This window comes from Protopterus annectens, chromosome 12.part0 (genome assembly GCF_019279795.1).
Source record: "Protopterus annectens isolate FY-2018-M chromosome 12.part0, PAN1.0, whole genome shotgun sequence".
NCBI classification, from domain to species: Eukaryota; Metazoa; Chordata; order Ceratodontiformes; family Protopteridae; genus Protopterus; species Protopterus annectens.
The window spans coordinates 371,166,126-371,192,750 of NC_056746.1; the positions used below are offsets into that span (position 1 = coordinate 371,166,126).

The following is a 26,625-nucleotide window of genomic DNA, read 5'->3' on the forward strand; positions in this document are numbered from 1 at the left end:
ATTGTGGATCATGTTCCCTGATGAATAAATCTAAGGAATTTTCTAGTCGCAATACCAGCAAAATATATAATATTAAAACTTTTGGTAACTGTGGTAGTGATTGGGTTGTGTACCTAGCAACCTGCTACTGCGGTGCGTTTTATGTGGGCCAAACTTCAAGGCCCCTTAGATCGAGAATGAATGAACATCGCAGTGATATTAAGAATCATAAATCCAGTAGTGCTTTGTACCAACATACTCTCAAACATCTACAGGCTAAATTCAGTTTTATGATTATTGATCGAATTACAGGCGATCGCAGTCACAAACAAGGATGGCATGGTCTTTTGGATCATAAAGAGAAATACTGGATTACCACTTTAGGGGGTCTTTTCCCTCCTGGTCTCAATGATCACCTGTAATTGGTTATTTATACTGAATCTTCTAGCTTATGAGATGGATGGACATTGCATGTCCAATTTTGTATCATCAACATATGTAGTTTCTCAGTTTTTGAAATATTGATACTACATCTCATTTTGTGGATGTTTCATATTTATTATGATGAATATACCCGAAGCATCATAGTTCTGTGAATTTCTTTTGCCACTTTTTTATCATCATTATTATGATTGATGGTCTAATGGCAACCTGTAGTTGGTTGTTCATACTGGATTTCATACCACATGGATGCATATTGTATGTCTAGTCATATTTCATTAATACATGTAGTTTCTCAGTCATGCAACATTGATATTGTATACCACTTGATCGATATTTAGGACTAGTTTTGATTTATATATTCGAGGTATCACAGTTCTGTGGATATCTTTTTTAAGCTATTTTCTATTCATTAGTAAGATGTATAGTCTATTTGCAATTTGTATTTCTATATGATCCTAAACAGGTTATTACTGGTAACAGTTTTGTTTATAGAATATTTATCTCAGGAAAATATGTTTTCATCTTTGTATTTAGTATTTTGATACCATTTTGTTTTTTACATCAATTCCTACCAGTGACTACATTAAGCTTTAAGAAGCTCTTTGTTTTCCACTATATTTTAGTTTCATGATTTATGTTGGTTGTTACACTGACTTTCCAACATTAAGTTTTGTTTTTGTATGAAGAAACACTTCAGGCTTTGGTTGCATTTCATATTCCTAATGATTCATGAATATTCATGATTTATGACTGCCTATTGGTTTACATTTTGTATATATTACATATGTTAACAGGGCACTTTTTGTTTGTCCTACACTGAAGAAGGCAGTTCATGCCGAAACCGGTCTGTCAATAAAGGACGGATATATTTTCCACATCTGGGTCTGCTCTTGCTGGTCTATTTTTGGTTTTTGATCATATCTCAGCTCATGGCTCTTGCCCTGTGAGGAGGACTGGATGCTCAGCAGGTAGCAGGGAATGAAACACAAAAGGGTTCTTTGCACATTGTAAAGTACAGTTGTGTAAGTAAACTTACTATAAACAGTAGAAGTTCAAATGATCAGTACTGCAGCAGCCTAAGCCACATGGATTATATTCAGCATAGGACAGAATAGCCTGCCAGCATCTAAAGCTTCAAGGCACCTTCCTCTTGCCCAAACCATTAGTTAGCTCAAGATGAGCCAACTAAAAAGTCATGTTTGGGCACCAAGTCCTATAGAGCTTTCATGCCAACAGACAGTAAAGCTAAGCCCTGAGGGGCCATTGCTAGGAAAATAAAAAAATACATGTTCACACTCTAGCATTAAAAAAATACAAAAAACAAGGGAATGGAGGGAAGGAGTGGCTACTACAGCAGTGATCTTTTGAACATCTGCTATTATGGTAGGTTTACTTACACAATTGTACTATGCTCAACATTATGATCCCTACTGCAGTACACCAAGATATACTGGTAGATTACCACAACTTAAAATAACTGGGAGGTGGAAGGGGAGGTGTCCAGGAGCCCCTGGAAAATGGTCCTAGTAAGGTCTGTCCTAAACTTGAAGAAGGAATCTAGTTTATAGTGCTTTGTAAAAAAAAAAATGCATAGAGAACCAAGTTGCTGCTTCTAGAATAATTCTAAGAATCCACTCCAAAAAGCCATAGATGAAGCAAAGGCCCTGGTAGGATCATTCTAGTCCCTACTGAGAATAGTTTTGTTGCGGTAAAAATAACAAAGTATAATGGTCTGAGACAACCATTTGGAAATAGTCTGCTTTACCACAGATTGTATCCTCCTTCCTTCCACAAGAACTAAACTGATGTGAAATTCTAACAGATTTTGTTCTGTCAATATAGCACCAGAGTTGTCTGTGGACATTGAAGGTATGAAGTAGCCTTTTCCCCTCATTTTTACGTTCTAGAAAGAAAACAGGGAGATGGATATATGGGCTTAAGGTAAACATGGGACAGCAGTTTAGGCATAAAAGGAGGATTGGTTCTCAAAGAAACCTTACCACCGTGGAGGATTAGACAAGCTTGACCCACCATCACAGCTTGCAACTCAGACACTCTTCTATTAGAAGTCAAAGCAATAAGTAAAACTCACAGAAGATAAGGGAAGTTTGATGCATCCTGACCCCATAAAAATGCAACTTACAGCCTGGATAGGGTCTTGATACCTTTTACACGCTTGATTTTTGAGGGCATGCAGCAGGTATTAATGGAGCCATACAGCCATGTTAAGAACCTCATGTCAGCCAGATGAGTTGGTTCAGCAACACAAAATTAAGATCCCAAGGAGAAACCGCTGGTTTTCTGAGTGGCTTCTTATAGAGAACAACATTCAAAAACATTTTCATGCGTGACTGCACTGAAACAAGGGGATCCACAGGAACACATGTTGAAATGCCAACAAATGAACCTCGACAGAGAAATGGATGTTGGTTCTTTTGTTTGCTTATATATGAATTTCTAATAGTAGGCTTTCTTGCCTGTTAATACCTGCTGCATGTCCTCAGGGTCTTAATACCTTTCAGGAATTTGATTTCTATCATCCAAGCAGTATACTACAGTGGTTAGGGATAAGGATATCAGACACCTCTGATCTTCTGTGACCAAATCTGCACAGATCTATTTTTCCTGTGGAAGAAAAGCTCTTTGTACCAACACGTACCCGATGATGTGAGAGGAAGTCAAAAAAGACTTCTGAATGTTCTCTTGGAAATCTCTGACCCAAAAGAGAGGGATTTCTGATTCACTGAAATACAACCTGCAAATATAAGCAAGTCATCTAAATATGGAAAAATGTGGATACCCTGCATTTGCAGTAAGTTATCACAGGCACTAGACATTTTGTGAACACTCTTGGAGCAGTGGATAGCCCAAAGGGGAAGGCAGAGAACAGATGGTGTGTTACAGACACAAATCCTTAACAAAAGCCTGAAATCTGCATAAAGAGGAATAGGATGGTATGCATCTTTTAATCTAAGGTTATTAATAAGCTCAAATGAGGAAGGATGGGTAAAAAGTTGTGATGTGAAAGCATTTCAAACTTGGGCACAATCACAAACTGGCAAAGAAAAAAAAAAAAGATGCAGAACTGGTCTCCAAGAATATTCTTCCTTTGGCACTAAAAACATTCTCGAGTAAAATCCTTCCCCTAATGGAGGAGGAGGAGCAGTTTATATTACCCCCGAGACATATGATGGAGGAGCAGTCTATATTACCCCTGAGACATGTGATGTAAAACAGGAGAAAAGAAAAAAGTTTGGCGCAGAAGACAAGGAGGAATCCTCTAAAAAGGAGGAAGTTCCTCCCACTGCCATTTGTTGAATAAATGGATTACATTCAGGGCCCATTTCTCTAAAACAATCCGTTTCGAAAGTGAGAAAGAGAGTCACATTTTCTGGAAGTATTAAGGGACTGATAGGGTAGGAGGGAAGTAAGATTCGCCTTTACAGACAGTTATAACTGGTAAGTGAGAATAGAAGGGAGGGGGCTAAAGGCAGACAAGCTGATAGGGCTAAACGGGTCTACTTCACATCACCTAAAACCCATTTGACTGACTCATTTTACAGAGACCAAATCATCTAATTTTCAAAATAAAACTCATTTGACTGAATCTCATTTCACTGAATTGTAAGCCATAAACATGTTGTGGGCTTCCATTCACCTGTGACTTGTTTGTGAAAAAAAGAATTTATGTAACTTACAGTGCTGACTGTCAGAATACAGACAGTCATGTAGAAAATAGTATTTTTAAATGTGGGTATGTCTCTACATTTTATGGGAAGTATCTAAAGTAACATGGTGGATATTCTGTGCGTTCCCAGCAGTAGTGGCAACCTGCAGAGTACTGTAAGGCAAGTAAAAGGTACATGCCCTTTTCCCCACTGTAGTGCAATCCTGGAGTTGGTATACAAACTTAGGGGTGGGGTGGGAGGCACAGCCTCTGACACTGCAGGGTATGGCAGGCATTGCCCCCCACTTAGTTTGGTTTTCTATTGTCCGGTTTCTATTACGAGGGTAAGTAAGTCGTTTTTAAGCTCTGGAAAGAGGTAGTCATTAGTGTTGTGAGTGTGTCTGTCTGTGGTTTAATGTTTAAGTCTTTTGAAATTTAGCATTGTTAAGGTTTCAGTGAAATGAGATTCAATCAAATGAGTTTTCAGTATTTTGAAAATTAGATGATTTGGTCTCAGTGAAATGAAAGTCAGTCAAATGGGCTTTAGGTGATGTGAAGTAGACCCAGCTAAACATGTACCTTTAAAAGGGTACAATATAGTCCTGTTTTACAAAGGTGTGACAGCGAGTTATGAACCATGGACACGAGGCAAATTAGTGTCCTGCTCTCTAGTAAGACACCAGAGAAAAAAAAATCTATTTTGCTAGGTATGGCTTTATGTTTGGCTTCCTAGCCTTCCTCATAATATAAAGCATGTCCTCTGAGAGGAGTGAAAAACCATCTGAGCTGTCAGCCTTAAATTGCTCAAGGTCCCTATTGAACTCCAGCCTTTTTATGAGTCAGAAGACCCCCTTCTCAATGGCATATGATCCGGTTTTGACCTTGCAATATGCAGCAGGAGAGGGGAACTATCAATGCTTAGGCCTAAAGGGTGCTTTCAGTTCCATTTTTGGACTTTCCTCCTCAGTCTTCTGAAATACTACGGGGATTATGTGTACTGGAAAAAGGCACAGCAAAACAGATCCACCCAATGTATGGTGAAGTCTTTCTTCCAGACTCCTGGAACTGCTGTTCTGCATCAAAATTTCTTGATTTGCCCATTTTTTTAGGGAAGCAAAAGGACTGCTTCTGGCATACCTTACTAGAGAGTCAAACTGATTGACACGTCTCTGTTCAGCATTTTTCTGTGATGTTGTGTCTGGGATCTGCTCAACTTGTACACATTAGGACATTCTCCTGAGATGGACTGCAGGATGTCTTAACATCCAAGTACAATTCCGGAGTTACTTCCCAGGTATGGAAGGCCAATTAGCATAAAACAGTAAGAATGGGTAGCTTTCTGCGTTTGCTGTACTGCATCACCATTATTACTGTCCATAAGTACTGTAGGGTCATTTGGGTCAAAACACATTTCACTGCTTTTTGATCTAAACCAACCTCCACCACAGTTGGTTGCATGTAGTAGACTGATAAAGCCATAACTACTTCGAAGATGACTCAAGTTCAAATATCACATGGGCACCTGCAGGAGCTGGGAAGGATGGGAGTGATTGGCTGTTACTGGCTCACCCATCCTTATTTCAGGGTAGTGGTTGTGGCTGGCCACAAGGTGACAACAACTGGAGCACTAAGTGTTACCCAATGGAATTTGAGCTCACTAAGCCTGCACTGTCACACAGCATCTCACACTGGTAGCCAAGGAGACCTATGCATACAGAGTCACTCCTACCCTCAGAAGACAGTAATGACAGAGCTCGAAGAAGCCACCAAGAGGGGAAGTGGTGCTCCAAGGGGGACAAGGTAGGCCACCCTCAGGACCAGCAAGCTGGACCACACTCTATTCCCCTAATCTCACCAAGTAACAGAAAATTAACAGGATTTTCAGGCAGGAACAAAGGGGACATATGGGTCTTGCCTAACTCAGGAATACCCAGTTTCCATACCATCAGGTTCTGTACAGGGAGTAACACAAAAAATGCCATAATTTCTTTTACATATTTTGTGTTTCATTCTCATGTACTTGTCCTACATGCCTTGGACCCTTACCTACATTTACGTGAGCTCCCCGTGAAACATCTGAGGAGTCTGTGTGGAGGGCCTGGGTTGCCAGAGCAAGTTTAAAAAGTACCACCTAGGTTGAGATGTACCAGATTCTTCCATCATCTACTTTATATATAAAGTTGAAAACAGTTCCCTATAATAGAGAATACTGCCATCTGATCATGAGATACCATTTTAACTTTCTCATATGCATTCTTGCCAGAGAGACCATCAGCATACAAGAAACAGTGTACCTTCGGATCTTGAGGAATTCCACTGCTGTGATAATTTCCTTTTTCCAAGACTACCCACAGAAATTGTGACACTGCGGTAGTGCTGCTGCGGTAGTGTTGTCGCCTCACAGTAAGATGCTGTCCAGTTCGAGACATGTGTGAATGGGCGTACCTTCGTTGAAGGTTGTACGTCAGGGCTGGCAAGCACGTAAAAATCTACTGCCAATCATTAGCGGACCGGAGTTCCACTGTGGCGACCCCTAACCAGGAAAAGCCGAAAGACACAACAACACACAGAAATTGTGACAAAAGTACTTATTCTTGTAGAAAGGCTTTCTGTTCTGTGCCCAGCAATGCCCCAAGATCATCACCCTCCTTAGAGGAGTCAGCTGTGAATTTAAAAGATTTAGGGACAGACATAGCCTTTTAAATCCCTTCTACTAAGACCATTTGAATGAGATAATCTTACAGATAAGGGTACAAGTTCACACTCTTGGTCCTACAGAAAAGCTACTACTGGGACTATTCCCCATTCTATTCCTAATTTCTAAACAGGGTATCAGGGGAAATGTGGGGTAATCTGCTCCCTCCCCATCCTCAGTGTCTGAGGTTTACAATTCCAAAAGGAGGACCACTGTGCCTCCTTTTGGATTTCTGCTCGTCTACCTCCCTCAGCTGGAGGCACACAGACGACAAAGAGGAAGAGGAAGTGAGGCTGAACCAAACCCACGAGGGAGATCTTGTTGGATATCCAAACCTCTGTCCCAACACAGTGGAACAGAGGCTCAAAACAAAGACTGAGGCAAGTCTTTCATAGCAGGTAGTGAAATGCCAGGATCCAAAAGCAAGGGTTCAACATCAACAGAAACCTAGTCTCTAATGTCTTCATCAGCTTCATGAACATCAAGACCAATAGTGCCCAGACAGTGAAAATAACTGACACTGTAGAACGGTGCTCCCTTCATACCAAAAGGGTTGTTTGAACCAGAGAGACAGGTCTCATAGAAGCCGAAGATTTGAATGCCAATGACATTGTGGAACACAATGGCACCAAATGTATCTGCTGACTACAGGCCTAGCCACAAAGCCCCATTACTAAAAGAAGATTGAGAACAACAAGAATAGGGTGTATTATCATCACTGCTGAAAGTAATCTTTAGAGTCCTAAAAAGTAAATGGCCATCTTCATCAAAGCTCTACACAAAGATACTAGATCCCAATAGGAACCACTTGACCTTGACACAATTAACTAACAGATACGGACTAACAAACAGGAGGGTAGGCTGAGAAAAATCATCTGTATCTGCCAAAATAGATAAGGAAGGGACCAGATCAGTTTTATCTGCACCTAGATTAGTAATTCTATCACTCTACTCAAGTCAAATCATCTAGCACCTCTGTGAAGAAAGATTTAGTTGAAACAAAATGACCTAGACAAGTGAGATGGAGGATAAGTCATTCCAGAAACTCTAGCACAGACGAGAGGCTAGGGAAACTAGTTAATTTGCCTACACCTTGATTTGTCATCAGAAGATATGTAAATCCTAATCACTCCACTGTACCTGAAAACCTTTCTTCTTTACACCTAGTTCTCAAATGGGAAATTAAGCAAGACTCTACTTTGAGCAGCCTGTGGCATTTGGCTGGCATCAGGGACACTCCTTTACAGGACTGACTCCTGCTATAATCCTCCTTACACTTCAAAAATTTGTATTTATCCCTATGTTACTGGAAATCTGAGAAAAGAGGTAGACCCTCATCTTCCCCCTCCTTAAGTAGCAAACCCTTTCAAAACCAATTCATTCCCATGCTCCTTAAAATACATTTGTCAAAAGCTTTACCTTATCTTGCACTTCAGCTTGAAGTAGTAGCACCAAAACTGCACATTACAAAACAACACATTTTAGGAATTTTATGAGTGCATCTTTCACATAAAAAAAAAACTGACATTAGGAATCTACTGTGCAGACTAAGCACCAAGACACACACACACACACACACACACACACACACACACCTGATCCCAAATACTTAAATAAGTTGTCAATTCATAGTGCCACAAAAAAGAATCAGTCTAAACACTAAAACAAATCCAGCTTTTAACGGAGACTGCTAAATGGGGTGTAGAAAAAATGTACTTGCTAGGGAGATAAAAAGAAGAGCAAACATCACAAACTTTAAATGGGAAAAGGGATGCTTTAATATGAAAGATAACTGGAAAAGGGGGAAAAGGTAGTTCACAAATAAATGCTTAAACATGATTTCTACTGAAAATTGGCAAAAAAAGTATATTGAAGACCTGGGTTAATTACTTGGTGAATAGCAGCAAAACACACCTGCCGACAGAAGGGGAAAACAGAGCAATAAGGGATTGGGCTGGTCAAATTCTCAGTGCTCAACTGACTTGAGCTTGTGGCCAAGTCCTAGCGGGTGAAAAGAATGAACAAGATTACCACAGCTCTGCCTAAGCCCTCATGATTGAACACAACGGATAAGGTTATCAAAGCTCCAAGTCATACTTCTATAACTGCAACACTTTTTTGCAGTGTCAATAGCGTCTTGTACAACAGTTTCCTAATTATGTTCTATGTACTAAATATGTTCTGTAATGCCCTTTCACCAACTTTTTCCCCACCCACAACAATATACTATTGCAAGTAGCTTTTTCACCACATCTCACCATACCACTTCTGGCACTGTATAAAGGTTCTGGACCTAGAAAGAAATAATTAAACTACCTGAAGAACCACTGCACTAATTCCACTGTGACTGTTACCTACACACAATGCAACTGAACATCAACATTTTTTCAGTGCGAGTGCTCAAGTTACTAAATATTTAAGCATTTCAAACTTGGTTTCTTGTTCTGTATTTCTGTACCTTTTCATATTTTGTTCTAATAATTTTCTTAATGGCAAACATGTATATGAAATATTTAAGTAAACATTGAAAGATGCATCATTCCCAGAAACATAGAGACAGCTCGTTTTTCCTCTGAAGAATGCTTTTGTACTTCTGGTCTAACTTTCTTCATGCCTAGACTAAAGCTTTTAAGTATTAAGAGATGACTCATACATCACTTCTATGAGATTATTCTGTCTCAGACTATTCAATAATTCGATCAATTTCTCATCAGGCTCTTTCCATGATTTGACCGCACAAGAGAATGTCTTCAAGTCCCTCAACTATCGCTGAAAAAACTAATAAAACACTTTACATCTTGAAAATTTATGAAATGAAAGAAAATATGTATATTCTCATAGGTGAGGTAAAAGCATACAAGCTTGGAACTATCATCATCAAGTTCGATTTGTCAAAATCCCTGGTTAGCATGAAGCACTGAAAAAAAAATACTTCACTCCTGACATGGAACATACCACTTTAACTGTACAGAGCAGATAATATTCTTTTTGCAGCTTTACACAGATTTGGGGGAATCTATGCAAGTATTCATTTCATCTAGCTTCACAAACACTAACCATGCTGTTCACCCAATAGGCTCAATCCGTTTCATAACGCAACCATATGCTATTCAGCTCCTATGCAGTTCTAGTCCTTAAACTACTGCAAACCTTCTCTGAGCACATACCAGTAACACTGAAGGACCTGTATGAACCTCTAGCAAATAGTCCAAACTAGCAAGTAAATACTTGTACTTTAAATTAAATTCTGTCAGCCTGTCTTTCCCAGATCCACACTAACTATGCATTTCAAGTTTCTAACAGTCAAATGACATGCAATTGCCACAGCAAGTACTGTCTGAACTACACTGAAAGGAATCTTGTACTTTCAGAAGTAAGCACTTTCTGATTCAGTCTGCTTACATGATACAAGAAGTAAGCAATCAAATCCAATGCTTCAAACATTTCTGCAGAGTTTACACTGTCTGCTCTGTGCCAGTATCTGGTAAACACAATTTTTAAGTTCTTCATTCCAAACCAAAGGGTTTTCTGATCACACTCTCAGCAAACTGGTGTAACTAAAGAAATTATTTTTTTAGCTGCGATACAGAATCGGAATTGCCTAGACATAGTAAGACCTTGCTGAGTTTAACTCTGGTGGATGCCAAAAAGCAATTATTAGAAAATGGAAATCAAAGTCTAAATCAACCAACCATACTAGAAAGTAGAGAATACAGTAATTGTGATAAAAGAACTGTAAGTAGGATCTTTAGAAAAGGGTTGGAGTAAATTACACAGAAAAAAATAGAAACTGTGGGAACAATACATGCAGAATAATGTTTGAGGAAGAACTGAGGTTTAAGGGAAGGCAGAAATTGAATGACCTATGTAATATTCAATTGACTTTCCTGTACAGAAGATAACGTACAAGGTTTGCAACTGAAAATATGTCAATATGGTTTATTTGCTTTTATATAAAAATGTATGATTGCCTTTGATGATAATTCAATAAAGATTTTTCTTGTTTAACAAAAAAAAAAAGTAACAGATTCTGTGTGTTTGCTGTATGCAGTTTACCCACACACCAACTGTTTCCCCTTGACAACATATATGCGGTACATAAAAGAATGCCAAGGAGCATTCTAATCGTGTTTACATACATCCAAGTTTGCAGATAATTAACGTGCAAAGGCAACCTAAAACAGATCTGCTCCAACTCAAATAGTACATGTTCTCCAATTGTATGACTAGGACTGCAAACATAAATTAAATACAGGTAACAGGCTGCAGGATTAAATTTCACATGCACCACAACAGGGAAGAATAATTATAGTGCTACAAGGTTCAGTGATGGGAAGGGCCTTCAAATGCAATAAGAATGAATGCAAAGTAAGAAGCTCGTTTGTAAAACATACAAAGAATCTTCAAATAAGGACATAACCAAAAGGAAAACATAAAGGAGTTCAAGAAACACATGTAAAGGGTAAAATTACGTGATAGCTAACCACCACGCCAAAAAGTACAAAATATGCATCAGGAAAACAGAAATCTGGAAGCAGAGTACAGACTCTTCAACCAAAGGTGAGGGATGTAAGCTTTCCAATGTGCATTAAGAAGCCAAAAAAATGCACATTTTCCCACACTAAATGGATATGAGACACGAAACAAGTCTGAATCCTTAAATACTTTTCTATTATCTACTATTTTTACTTCACAGCAGTTTCAAAAAAGTCATGCAATAATTGGCATATATTTTCTGCATTTTTTTGTGAATTTCAATGAATGGGTGCAAAATAATATGAAGGGTTAGGGTCTGCATATTATTCTGTGAACACATTCATATTTCAATTGTTTTGACACTGATTACCAGTCTGGTAGATAATCATGCTCTGTTTATTTTTTTGGACAACGTGATCTTGGCCTAGTTTGGTATCGATACAGAAGACCTCATCTGCAGACAACATACTATAATGAGAACGAACAGACACAGGGAGTCAAGTTACTTGAAGTATAAGGGTACGTTGTCATGATAAACGGCCAAATTCCACAATAAATGTTTTATGTGACAGGACATCTGAAGTGGCAGAATGTCTGCAAAATGATAGCCCTATAAAATGGTCCTAAACTCACAGAATTCTAATCAGTAATACCTGTGAAAATGAAGAATTTTACTGGATGTCAAACAGGGACTCTTCCCAGTCTACCAACACTGATGAGTGATGTTTTCCTGGCTGACAAATTAAAGATTTTTTTGGCTCAGACCTCACTGGGTTGCTTAGCTCTGTATCACAAATATTCTTGCAATCTCTTCAGTTATTCTCAGACAAGGCAAGCAAAACTGGCAAGAACTACAACATGCAACGCTTCTAGCAACTCTGTGCAATGTTCATCAAATTAAGCCAGTCAGCTGCACAAAGTTAATGCAGAACAGTGGAAATGACCAACTTCAACCAACAGAACCACACAAACTTATGTCCCCATCTCCACAAGGTTGTTAACTTTTACTATGCATTTATCATTAGGAATGACCGTCATACAGGGTCACATACAGACTCATGAAAAATCCAAGTTGAAAATTTATGCAAAATTAAAAAAAAAAAAAAAAAAAAAGTTTCCAGCCTACTGTAACATTCTTGAGTTGCTCAGACACTTGGTCACATTTACATTTTGAAAGAGGTGCATAGATCTAGCACTTATGGCAAGTTACATCTTGAAAAGCATATGGCTTGACATTTCCCACCGTTCATGCATTACAACACTATTCACAAATCAGCAGACTATTTCAATCAGCTGCTGGCTGCCTGTCTATAAGAGTAAATAATAATAGGTTTGTTACGCTAGTTGCCTGCAAAAGCACATCGTTATTATATGGCAGGAAACAATGAACTGATGTAGGAATAAAACACAAAAAACAAATCATCCCCAAAAGAAACACAACAGCATTCACGCCAATATGTACAAACATAATTAATGGGGAATGCAATACACGTGGAAGGCCAGACCATCCTACACTTTTCTGAATCATCAATAACTCTTTGAAAATCAAAGCAGATAACTTAAATAATTGTTGAATAAAGTCACAATGTTACAAATGATTCTAATACACCAAGTTGGGACAATAAGATGATAACTTACAATACTCGCAACACATTATAAAAATAATGTATTACTAAACAAAATATCAACTGCAACATTATTTGCTGTACATATAGGACAATAAGCAAAACTGAAACAATGAAAATGTTACAGATTGATGAACATATTTCCTAGAAGTATGGAATACACATACGCCCCCTTTAAATGCATTTTTATAAGCATTTTCTAAACTAAAGGAATATGCTGTAGTTAGGAGACAGGCTAATATTAAAACAGCCTCAGAAATATAAGTGAATGCACAGTGCATCATGAACATCTGTTTCAGGAAAAAATGAAGCTTTATGCTGACAGGACTGTATGTGAGCAAGATTCTTGCTGAGAAATGGTAAAACATGTACAGAATTCCACCTAGAAACACAGATATGCTAACAGAAAGTAAGAAGAGCTGGCACATCATGGATCCCCCCTGTTTAACATCAAAAGAAGCACATGACAAGGACATTATACAAGCCTTTATGAAAATGGGCTGATGAGAGCTACACATTTCATGGTGCAGAGTTCAGTTAGACCTCCAGTATACTGTATCTTAAAGAGTATATATTCCTTTAGTTTCCTGCTTGGAGCAGAGTGAGATTTTCCATTTTGCCTCCATAAAAGCTAGTAGCAACATTCTGTAAATGTCAACTGCTGTATGAATAAGCATTGGTCTCACTTTATCTATGAATATCAAACAGCCTTTGTTTTTATTGCATACATTATCAAAAAGTGCAAGAAAAGCATATCTATTGACAGTTTACAACACAGATGAATTTGCTTCCATTCCCCTACACTAGCTAAATATCAGTCTCTAGAAATGCACTGCCTTGACTCAATGTGCAAAATTATTGCCTTGGTTATACAAGTGACCTAACTATCAGTAATAACAATTCTGCACACAAACACCTTCAAACAAAAAATACATCTGTGTTGGTGAGGGGGTGGACCTCCTTGTGCCCTCCCTCTATCCTCCTTACTTTATCTTTTTCACTCTGAGGTCACTGATATTTGGAGAAAGAGAAATTATTAAGAAAAAATCTCTTTCACCAAGATGCTGCACTCTCATAGTCAGCTCTGTGGCATAGAGGAATAAAGTCCATACTACGGCTCAGGTGACCACTGTTCAACTACTGGCTTGAGTGCATGCAGTAGCTGGTCAAGGAGTACGGAAGTGAGAATAAGGTGCTTATTCACCCATCCTGGGGGGAGGGAGGCAGCTATGGGTTGCTGCATGGGTGACTCCTAGAGGGAGCACTAGATTTTTACTCACTGGAGTTCCAAGCCAGCATAAATGCACTAATATACTTAACCAACACTATGTAGCTGAGGGGAAACAAGTGTGCAGTGCACAATTCTCCTTGGCTTGGGAGGTAGCGATTGTAGGCTCAAAAAAGCCACAGAGGTGGTGGCTCCATATAGAAGACAATACACCTCCCCACAGGACTAGGGAACAGAGGGATTCTGGAGACCCACAAGGAAGAACAAATGAGCAGGACGGCACTTATCTAGCATCTTCCACTCCACCAGGAAAAAATGGGCAAGCTAGGTAAAGGCAGACCATTCATTATACAAGAACCTGCGAGATAGGGAAACAAAACAAAAACACAAGCCGCTGTATTCCCAGAGTAAGCATTAAAGGGTCATATGCAAAACAGACTATGGCATCAGCATTCCATTTCTACATAACTGAGAAAGTCATTTGTTTGCAACTTATGTAAAAGTGGGACTTTTAACAGCAAATAATGCTGCACAAAAATCCATTTTCTAAAAATCTTGGTTGTCACATCCAGTGTTCGTACATCTCTTGCCATCTGGCAGTGAAGGGCATGACCCAGTGACATGCTTGCAGGGACGACTTTCCACCCTAGCAGTACACAAGTACAAATTCCTATTTTTAATATGTGGCTGAGATTCCCTAAAAGACACTCATTTCTTTTAAGCCTTAAGCTTGGTAGGGATAATGTCTGTGTGTGCCTATGTATCCCTGCATTTTTTATAAAGACCTGAGCCGGTAACCATGAAATGAAAACAGCAAACTTCGGGAACAGTATGACAACAATAATACCTTAATGAACAATCTTGCACATATTTATTAAATATGATTATTATCAGTGTGCTCACTCCAAAAATATGACGGAAAAACAGACTCTTCTTCTGCAGGGCATTTTTTATGTCAACTGTATCCATTTTAAAACTGCATCATGAAGCTGTTAAGATATGACAATGCGATTGCCAGAATGCAGCTGGGTGCATCATGCATGTACAAAGCAAGCATATTTTATCTTAAGAAATGTCGAACTTTTTAAAAATTAAGTACTGTAACATTTCACAATCAGGATGGAGATCCTGTGTGGGCAGTCCATTCTCTGGCAGTTTTGCCAGGTAAGAAACCTTTGCTCATGATCCTTAAGTAAAAAAAAAAACAGACCGTGCTACAAAAAGTTGAGGCCAAACAATCACAATGAAACACAACACTGTGCAACCATATCTGAAGCAAACACAAAGAGTGATTTAAGATATAGCACCTAAGTGGAAACCTTTTTAATTAGTGCTATCTTGGGTAAAAAAAAAAAAAAAAAAAAAAAAAAAAAAAAACAATTATCCACAAGAAAAATACTTTTTTCCACTATTTTGAGTTTAGCATCCAGAACTGCCATTTTGTTTCTATTTCAAATGATCTCCCCTTCCTTCTGAACCCACACACCCACTCCTGTTATAGACTTTAAAATGTGGAAGCTGACAAGCTTATCTCAGCAGCAACTTTGTGAAAGTTGTACAATTTCTGTAGGTATCCAAGTAAAAATCTACCACCACCATTGCAAAGCTCATGACTGACCAGTTTTAGAATGCCCATGTTTTTCACAGGCTCTGCTACTTCATTCACAATAAAGAAAGTTTAACTCTCTTTTGGGTGACCGGTCATGATGGGTACCTGGTGGCTGCTGACTACTTTTTCAATGCGATTGCAGTGTGTGAAATCTACAACAACCTGGCACATTATACTGGATTAAATTTCCTCTGTTCTGCCCATAATTAATGTTGAGATGGGTTTCATGTCCTCTGTGACCCTAAAACAGGTTCGGCAGATATCAAAGAATTTATACAATAAACTCTACAGTGCCTAAATGTAAAGCAAAACAGGAGGCAAGACCATGACTACAAACAGCAAGCAAAACTTCTAAAAACCAAATAAGTTAATGTAAAAGCCATCTTTTACTCAGGAAAAGGGGCAGTTCCACCATTAACAAATTTGCATTGACATCATTTTTATTTTCCGTATGAGGTACTAGCCCTCTCCACTACAAAAAAGAAAAAGCATTTGGACAATAAGCGGATTTTTTTTTGCATTGTTTTGGTAAAATAAGTAAAGATAAATATGTTAACAGTGAGAGATTTTTTTTGAGTGAACACCTTCTATGATATAAGTGCCTTATTTTGGACTCGCAGGGAGCTGCTCAGTAGTCTTTACTACCTAACCATTTACACAGCTGATAAATTATAACCTCCTCCTAAGCAGTGTTCACACAGACCAACTTTGGGCTTGCTCATAACTTAAATCATCTTTATGTACAGGCAAGAGATTAATCTGAGTAAAGCAGATAAGAAATGGATATAATTTAACAACTACCCATTCTGCTTACTGTTAAAACCAGAGCCTTAACTGTGAAAGGGTGCACATACTCTCTGTGGAAAAAAATACTTGGTGTGAACAGCTCCAGATATAAAGGGGAGGACAATGGCAGTAAGATTTCAAGTACCATGTATTTATGAAGCCATGCACATTAAGCTGAAAAAATAAGGCTCTATAATATAACAGTGAATGATGTGTCCCAAGATTTGCATTTACATTAGGGTAACATTTTTAGCATTTTTCAGAAAAATATTTTTTTCATGCGGTGTTTTATTTGATTAGGCATTATGATACTACAACTAATATAACAGAATAATTTTTAAGCAATTTCCATTGCTTTCCTTAATATTTTGTTAGAATAAACTAGTAAAAAATTTAGAAGTTTGTAACACCCACTATATTAATTTCAGAAACTTGTATTTAAGTAAATACAGCTTTCATAAGACAAAAACAATTTCCTCTCCAGCTAAGACACAAAATAATCAATAAAACATTTTACAGCACATGATTACTGGAATAACAGTTTTAGTCAGAAATAAAGAAAAATACAGAGATGACTAAATACTATGTGATTATTCTCTTTGTATATATTAGAAATTAAGGTCTCAATAAAATAGACCTACTTCCCACACATTACATGGATAGTAATGGCAGATTTTACTTTACACAGATTAATTTAAGAGGAGTGGGGGTCATTAGTTGATTCCAGAGCTGTCAAAGTGCAGGCATTTGGATCCATCCTGCAGATGGCAAACTGAGTAGAGAATGACATGATAGACAGCCAACCAGTACTTTTTTTTTTTTTGAGATACCCTGACTCCCAATCCCCACAGCGGCTGGCTGGCATCTGCAACACCAAATCCCTCACTACTGCACACATACCCGGTACCAGCCTCCTGTTATGGCTCAATCACTGCTGGCTTTTACCTTCTGTACCTGGAGGCACCCAGCCTCCACTAGGTGTCAGTGCAGCAGCAGACCTGGTCAGGGGACAGGCAAGGCTGCACTGGATGCTCAGTCCACCACCCCACCTAACCCTCCAGTGCCTGAGCTACTAGTCAAATTCTTGCCATCTGGCTCTATCACTTCACACCACAGAATTGGGCTCTTATATAAAAATATAATTAGAATAAAGAAATGGGACTGTTAGTTATGAGTGAACAAGACAGACAATGTTTTATGCACATTTCCTTACTAACATCAGATGAAAATGCTTCACTAAGCAAAAATGGAACACTATCTGCACTCTACAGAAAAATTTTTTTCCTAAAAGTCTACTCTGCTATTAGCAACTTTTCAATAACTTCATCCAACAGAAAAGTCTTACAAGATGCTCTCTGAGAGAGATCAGCACTTCCATTTGATTGGGCCGAGATGCCAACACTGTTGAGATCCTCTCCATCAAAATGTCATACTTGGTCCTCCTGTAAGACAAAAACTGACATCAATAACAGTAACATAAATACAGACCTTTTTTTATTAATTTGCACATTTTTATGATGGTGTATTACTTTGAAAATATATTATATATATATATATATATATATATATATATATATATATATATATATATATATATATATATATATATATGGGTCTACTTTGATTCACTGAAAACTCATTTCACTAAACTTCAATTCACCCTCAAAAAAATCCCTGAAAGGTCAAATCACTGAAAACTCATTTCACTGAATCACATTTCAATGAATGTAAGTACTGTTGGGCAAATAAAACTTATATGCCCTTTTCCCCACTGTAGTGCAATCCTGGAGTTGGTATACATAGTTGTGGGGGGCACAGCCCCTCACACTGGGCAGTGTGGAGGAATAGCCCCCCACCTACTTAGCTTTTAAGCCCAATGTGCGGGGCTGTGCCCCCCACTTCCCCAACTATATATACTAACTCCAGGATCGCACTACAGTGGGGAAAAGGGCATAAACATTTTATTTGCCCAACAGTACTTACATTCAGTGAAATGTGACTCAGTGAAATGAGTTTTCAGTGATTTAAGCTTTCAGCAATTTGGTGCGAGTGTTTTGAAATTCAGTGAAATGAGTTTTCAGTGAATCAAAGTAGACCCATTTATATATATATATATATATATATATATACATAAATATATATATATATATATATATATATATATACATACATATATATATATATATATATATATATATATATATATACACATACACACATACATATATATATATATATATATATATATATATATATATACACACATACATATATATATATATATATATATATATATATATATACACACACATACACACACACATACACATATTAAATTATATATATATATATATATATATAAAGAAAATCTAGAAAAAGAAAGAATAGTTGTGCAAAATCTTACCATAACCACAGATGTCCTTCTCTTCCATGCTGAAGTATTCTTACTGTGGGATCCCTCCACCTCAGGCAACCCGAACGTCAGCTCCTATACAAAAGCTTTCATCCTGGTTGCTGTTGGTGAGTGGGACGTCACATGTAGGGCTATAAACCAGGGACCTTAAATGTGACATCTGCACGCACTGACCTCAGAACTAACTGCCCAATCACACAGTAGCCTAGGAAATGCCAAAATATGTCCTTCAGACTGGTGGAATGCCATGGACTGTCTAAAACTGACCCTAGTGCCGGTAGGGGCTCTGTGAGGGCCTCTAGACCTGTAGATATAAAAATAGGGGGTCAGGAGGAGGGAAGGAACACTGCAACATGGAAGAGAAGGGCATATATGGTTATAGTAAGATTTTACACAACTATTCTATGTCCTTCTATTCTCATGTTACAGTATTCTTACTGTGGGAGAGTACAACAACTCAGGAAGGAGGAAGGGTGGAGGTAGAGAGAGCGGATTCCAGAAATCCTTGCAGGATTGCCCTTGTAAAACCTGCTCTGGCTATGGAGATATGGTCCAGTTTGTAATGTTTGGTGAAGGTATGTACAGTGGACCAGGTGACTGCTTCAAGGATGGAAGCTGTGTCTAGGCCTTTGAAGAAGGCTTTGGAGGAAGCTACTGCTCTAGTAGAATAAGCCCTGATTCCCTGATGCAGGTCTTTCTGTAGTATGAGTAGCAGATGGTTTTCCTGATCCAACAGGCAATTGTCTGTTTGGAGACTGCCTTGTCCAGAGCTCTGGGGTGGAAGGAAAGAAAGAGTTGATTAGATTTTCTGATTGACTTGGTTTTGTCCAGATAAAATCTTAATTGTCTGTGAGCATCCAGTGAGTATAGTATTCTCTCACTATCATTCTGGGTAGAGGAGAAAAAGGTTGGTATGCGAATGGACTGATTTGGTGATAGCTCGTTGACCAGTCTGGGCATGAAGGGGGTATTGATTCGTAAGGTCACCCTGTCTTTATGGAAGACAGTGTAGGGAGGGCATGCCATGAGTGCCTGTAACTGTGATACCCTTCTTGATGAAGTGAGGGCTACTAGCAAGAGACTGTTTACCATGTGTATATCTGCAGGGATGCACAAGTGGCTGGTTCAAATGGAGTCAGTGTAAGTTTTTCCATGACATAATTTAGGTCCTAGGGTGGTGGGGTACGCTTTCTGGGTGGTCTTATGTGTAAGACCCCTTTTAAGAATATTTAAAATCCAACCTGGAGAGTAAAGCAGTTCCGGGGTAGGCAGGGAGAGAGAGCAGAGAGGTGTACTTTCACTGAAAAGTAAGACAGAGCTGCTTTAATCAGCTCACACACATAAGCCAAGACTAAAGGGGCACCCACTAGAAGGGGGCCCTTATGTCTTTGGAGAAACCATTTAGAAAATTTGTCCCACTTGGAAATGTAGGATCTCCTTATGTTAAGTCTCCTGGCCTCCTGCAGAGAGAAACCATGTCCTTGTGTAGCAGTGTCTGAAGGGTACTAGAAATTTATCACGCAGAGAGTTGGGCTCAGAACCTCTAGGTGTGGATGGATGATGGTTCTCTTCTGCTGTGTGAGCAGGTCCACCTTGTGAGGCAACTTGCAGTGACTGCCCTTAACGAGAGATTGTAGAATGGGGAACCAATGCTGCCTTGGCCAGTAGGGATTCACAGGCAAGATTTTTGGTACGTCTCTCCTGATCTTCAGAAGTACTTTCTGAATGACAGGGAAGGGTGGAAAAGCATGCAGAAACAGTCCCTTCCATGAGACAGTGAAGGTGTCCACTCACCAAGCTAGGGGAGAGTGGTGTTTGGCACAGAATTTTGTCAGTTGTCTGTTCTGGGGGGGGGGGGCAAAAAGATCTACGTGTGGTGTACCCCATCGGTGGACCATGTCTAGGTTTACTCCATAGCATATCGCCTACTCCGAGGTGATCTCTGCCTAACATATAAAGCTATGTCAAACCCAGAGCTGTTGGACATGCCACACCTAAAGAAATCCCAATCCCTGCGAGCTACACGGTCTAGGGATCTAAACCTTGTCACCACAATAAACAGGACATGCTGGAGAGATAGATTCCTGTCCCAGAGACTTCCCATACTCTGGAACAGGCTACCCATCTATGTCAAGTAAAGTTCTTCATTAGCACTCTTCAAAAAAAATCTTGATGAGTGGATGGGAAATGCACCCAGAGGATCACTTCTGTGTCTCTGCTTGACAGTGGCACAGGAAAATAACTTTCTTGGGTGGCATAAGCCAGGGAATCTTGTTGGCTAGGCTTACGTAGGCCCGTGGGCCGATAGCCTAGTACCTATCTATGAATCTATGAAAACGTCCCTGTGTAATATCCACTTGTGATGTAGAGAGAATGATCTGCTTAGAGCATCTGCCTGAAGATTGTCCTGGGAAGGGATGTATATTGCCTGCAGGGATAAGTTGTTCTGCAATGCTAATTCCCAAATTTGCATTGCCAGCCTGCATAGACGGCAGGCTCTTGGTCCCCATTTGTTTGTTGATGTGCCACATGACAGTGGTGTTGTCTGTGAAAAGCCTTCAGGGTCAAATGCACTGCTGTCATTTCCCTGACATTGATATGCTTCCTCAAGAGGGATGCCTGCCAAGGTGCTTGTACCTCGAGTCCCTTCATGGTAGCCCCCCCCACCCCAGCCCAGATCAGATGCATCTCTGTGCATATGTTGAGCTGGTGTGTGTGTGGGGGGGTAGAAGGGGTAGTCCCAGATTCGTTTCAACCTGTTGAATCCACCACATTAGTTCTGTTTGCAGACAAGGTAGGAAGGGTATCTGGAAGTGTAGAGGATGGCTGTGCTGGGACCATACGTTCTTCAAAATATCACTGTAGCTTCCTCATGTGATCCTGGCTAGGGGAAGCATAGGGATGGTGGCTGCCATCAGACACAGAAGGCACATAAACTGTCTTGCTGACAGATGGTCTATCTGGAGGAGGTCATGGAAATGATTTGTCAGGGAGATTACTTTGTCTTGGGGTAAAAATGCCCTCATTAGGTCTATCTGAATCCTGTACCCCAGAAAGACCGTGTCTTGTTCACATTGTGTCACATTACCAGTGAGCAAATACTCCCTACAGGTTATGGCATACTAAGAGTAGACCGGCTAAACAAGAAAGGAGGCGGTGTAGCTATAATATTTAGACAGCATCTAAACATCCAGATCTTAAAATCATCAGCTCCACAAATAGGCAATGAAGAAATAATATACACCAACCTCAAAATAAACCAAAACAAAACCATCAACATAATTGGATGCTACTTCCCACCTGGCCAAAACATCCCTCCACTAGAAAACCTCCTCAGCTGGTCTACCCACCATCTCCCCCAAGAAACTATAATTTTAAGTGATACCAATATTAACTGGCAATCCTGTTCTGGCAACCATCCAACCCATCATGTAAACCTTCATGGCTTCACCCAACTAGTCCAGTCGCCAACCAGGATAAATAAAAACTCCAGCAAGCACACTACCCTGGACTGGATACTAGTCAGTAAGAGCCCCCAGTCATATATAACAGGCTGCTTATCAGATAGCCTCAGTGATCACTCCCTAACATTCCTTCTCAAAAAATACCTATACCAAGCTAAACCTGTCATCTACCGTCAAATACGTAAAAAACTAAACTTTAACCCACTCACATTCATCTCATCCCTCAAAGAATGTAACTGGCATCCTCTAAAGTACCTCAGTCTTGATGACGCAGTTGAATTTTTTAATACTACCTTCCTGAGCATCCTTAATTACCATGCCCCCATAAGACTTTCCAGAATCAAAGCACAACCCTCCCCATGGCTACAGAAAAAGTACAGTTTTGTACCTACCATAAATGTAGATGTTAGAGTGCTAATACAGCTGCAGTCATAACAGATGGGTTCTCCTGCCGTCAGGCGGGTCCTCGGTCGGCCGAATTCCAAAGTCTAGGTCCGGCGTCGGTTGTCGTCGCTTTCTTTCCTGACGTCAGTGCGACAAGGGTATATAAGACACAGCTGACGCCATTTTCTTCAGTCTTTCTTGCCCCAGATGTCAGGTGCCCCCAGAAGGAAGGCAATACATAAAATTATGTAATAATGCAATGCAATATAATCAAAAAAACAGTAGTTGCAAGCAAATACACCATAAAAGAATACCCCTAGAGGGGAAGGAGGGAGGGAAACCTGGACTGCAGCTGTAGTAGCACTCGAACATCTACATTTATGGTAGGTACAAAACTGTACTATGTTCATCTTGCATACAGCTGCAGTCATAACAGATGGGTAGAATCCCAAAGCTAAGAAAGGGGTGGTAGGCACTTAGGTGGAACTAGGAGGAGCCAGAATGCCCTGCAACACAGCAGTAGCAAAGCCTGCTCTCGTTTTGGAGTATAAAGGTAGGTGGTAGTGTTTAGTGAAGGTATGCACAGAACTCCAAGTGGCTGCCTCCAAAATATCTTTGGTAGGGACTCCTCTGAGGAAGGCTGCAGAGGTAGCTGTGGCCCTTGTGGAGTGGGATCTGATGCCTGCAGGTACAGATTTACCATGACAGGAGTAACAAAACCATATGCAGTGGCCTATCCATTTCGAAATTGTCTGTTTGGAAATTGGCTTCCCTTGAGCTCCTACAGCATAGGACACAAAGAGTTGTTCTGATTTCCTGAAAGGCTTTGTTCTGTCCAAATAGTAACGTAGCTGTCTATGGATGTCCAAGGAATGTAGCAGCCTTTCTCCTTTGTTTTGAGGATTGGGGTAAAAGGTAGGTAAGTGTATGGCCCGATTTAAAGCTACCCTGGATACTACCTTAGGCATAAATGACGGGTTGGTTCGTAGGGAAACCCTGTCCTGATGGAAGATGAGAAAGGGCTGTACAGCCATGAGGGCTTGTAGTTCCGAAACCCTACGAGCTGAGGTAATGGCCAGAAGGAAAGCTGTTTTCCAGGACAAATATTGCAAATCTGTTGAGGCAGCTGGTTCAAAGGGAGGCAATGATAATTTTTCTAGAATGTAATTAAGATCCCAGGCTGGTATTGGTTGTTTTCTTGGAGGTCTTATATTCTTAGCCCCTCTGAGGAACTGTCTTAAGAGTGGGTGAGAGAATAAGGGTGGATCAGTGTTGTATTCTGCAGAAATGGCTGAGGCATGAATTTTGATGGAGGAAAATGAAAGTCCATTGTTCAACAGCTCAGATAGATACTGTAATATCTGAGGCAAATTCAGTTTTCTAGGATCCTGGCCTTTTTTCTCATTCCAAGCGCAAAACCGTTTCCATTTTGCGGAGTAAGCCTTTCTAGTAGATGGCCTTCTGGCCTCCAAAATGACATCCTGCACCTCTTTGGAGAGTAGGGTCTGTTGTGGTGTTAAGGAATTTTCCATGCAGCCAGATTGAGTGTTTTCAGCTGACTGTAAAGAGTTTTGTAGCTGTGTTGAGTCAGTAGAAGAGGCATTAGAGGTAGGGTCCAGGGAGGAGTATGTGTTAGGCTCCTCAGGAGTGGGTACCAGTGTTGTCTTGGCCAGTCTGGAGCAATTAGAATCATCTTCGGTTTGTCTGCTCTTGCTTTCAAGAGCACCTTGGGCAGAAGAGGCAAAGGTGGGAAGGCGTAAACTGTCCGTGCTGCCCAACTGAAAGAAAGGGCGTCCACTCTCCAGGCCTTTGGATGGAAGGTCTTTGAGCAGAACTTTGTCAATTGATGATTCCTGTGGGAGGCAAAGAGATCTATGTCTGGCCTTCCCCATGCTTGGATTATCTTTGTAAACACTTGAGGATGCAACTTCCATTCGTGTGGGTCTGTCATATTTCTGCTTAGATTGTCTGCCAGCGTGTTTTCCAATCCTGGCAGGTACTGTGCTTGAAGTTCGATTTGCCATTCCAGAGCCAAGTTCCAAAGTGACATAGCTAGCCTGCACAGGGGATATGAATGTGTTCATGTACCACATTACTGTGGTGTTGTCTGTTCTTATTAATAATTGCCCTGGATGCAGGAGGTCCTTGAAAGCTGTAATTGCATTTATCACTGCTAGCATTTCCTTTTGATTGATGTGAAGGTGCTTTTCCTTTTGGGACCATTTGCCCTGAATGCACCTGTCTGTCATGTGTGCCCCCCAGGCGTAGTCTGAGGCGTCTGTTGTGATGACTTGATTTGCTTGAGGCTTGCAGAATGGTAGACCTGTTTGTTTGGCATGCTTGGGCCCACCATAGAAATTCCTTTTGCAAACATGGGATTATTGGTATGATTGTTTCCAAACTGTGGCTGTGTTGAGACCATAGGTTTTTTTAGGTACCACTGAAGTTTCCTCATATGCAACTTTGCACATGGGATTAGAAGAATGCAAGATGCCATTAAGCCCAGAGCCTGCAGGATTTTCCTTGGTTAGCCTGGTACAATTTGCTCATATTTTGAAGTACTGAGTTAGTTGCCCCTGTTTTTCTGGCGTAAGATAGGCCATCTGGGTGTTTGTGTCCAAGTTGGCACCCAGGAAGGTTATTTTCTGAGATGGTGTTAGCCTGGATTTCTCTTTGTTGACTGTGTATCCCAGAGAATTCAATAACCGTGTTACATAAGCCAGATGTTCCCGAAGTAAGTGTTTGCTGTCCGCTTGGTTCAGGCAATCGTCCAAATAAGGGTAAATTTGTATCCCTTGAAGTCTGCAGTAGGCAATTACTGATGCCAGGCATTTCGTGAATACTCTGGGCGCAGTAGATAAGCCAAAGGGCAATGCAGAGAATTGATAGTGGATTGAACCTGCAAGAAATCTGAGGTATCTTCTGCAGCTTTGTCTGATTGGGACATGCAGGTATGCCTCCTTGAGGTCCAATGTTACCAGCCAAGACTCCTTGCCCAGCATGAGAAGAAGCTGCTGTAAGGTGAGCATCTTGAATTTTGTGCAGTAGAAATGTGTTTAGGATGGATAAGTCCAAAATGGGTCTCCAGTCGGTTCCTTTCCCTGGTACCAGGAATAGTCTGGAATAAAAACCTTGACCTTGTTCGCGAGTAGGTACCTCTTGAATAGCTTTCATGTCCATGAGCTTTGAAATTTGTATTTGAGCCTCTGCCCTTTGATTGTGTGGCAGGTTCGGCATGCCTCTCATTTTTGGAAGTGTGAGAAAATGAAATCTGTAGCCTCTGTTTATAATGTCCAGGATCCATTTGTCTGTTGTGATAATATGCCAATTTCTTGTAAATAATGCCAGCTTTCCTCCCAAGGGTGCTGCCAGCTGAGACTTGCTTGGCATGAAAAGGGGAACGTCATTGGGTTTGTTTCCTGTATTGTTGTGCACTGTCTTCGCCACCTCTTGGTGCTGGAGTTTGCCATTGCCTACCTCTATATGATCCTTGAGATTGTCCTCTGCCCCTTGTGCACCTGTATCTACCTCTTTGGGGCTTGTCCGTGGCTGGAAAGGACCAGTTTTTTGAAGGCCAATTTCTGCTAAAACGTGGTGGTTGAACCTGTAGAAAAGCTTTGACAGTTTGCATAGATTTAGCTTTTTCTTCCATTTTCCGTAGTATCTCCTCAGCATTAGTACCAAATAATACATCCTTTTGTAAAGGAGCATCTAGTAGTTTAGCTTTAACATGATCAGGCAAGGTTTGTTCCCTAAGCCAGGCATGTCTACGAATCACTGATCCTGTAACAGCAGCTCTACTTGAGGCCTCTAGAGCATCATAGCCACATTGTAAGGTGTGTTTACCCACTTGTT

At 40.1% G+C, this 26,625-nt stretch overlaps 1 protein-coding gene across 1 annotated transcript in view; it reads right to left on the minus strand.

Moving 5' to 3' along the window:
• Positions 1-26,625, minus strand: part of GTF3C1 (general transcription factor IIIC subunit 1) — a gene marked incomplete in the record, with an annotated part of 1,808,906 nt that overhangs the window by 1,577,473 nt on the left and 204,808 nt on the right. Inside the window, 1 exon segment of the mRNA XM_044089472.1 lies at positions 17,855-17,951. Within this exon segment, the coding sequence (XP_043945407.1) occupies positions 17,855-17,951 (97 nt within the window).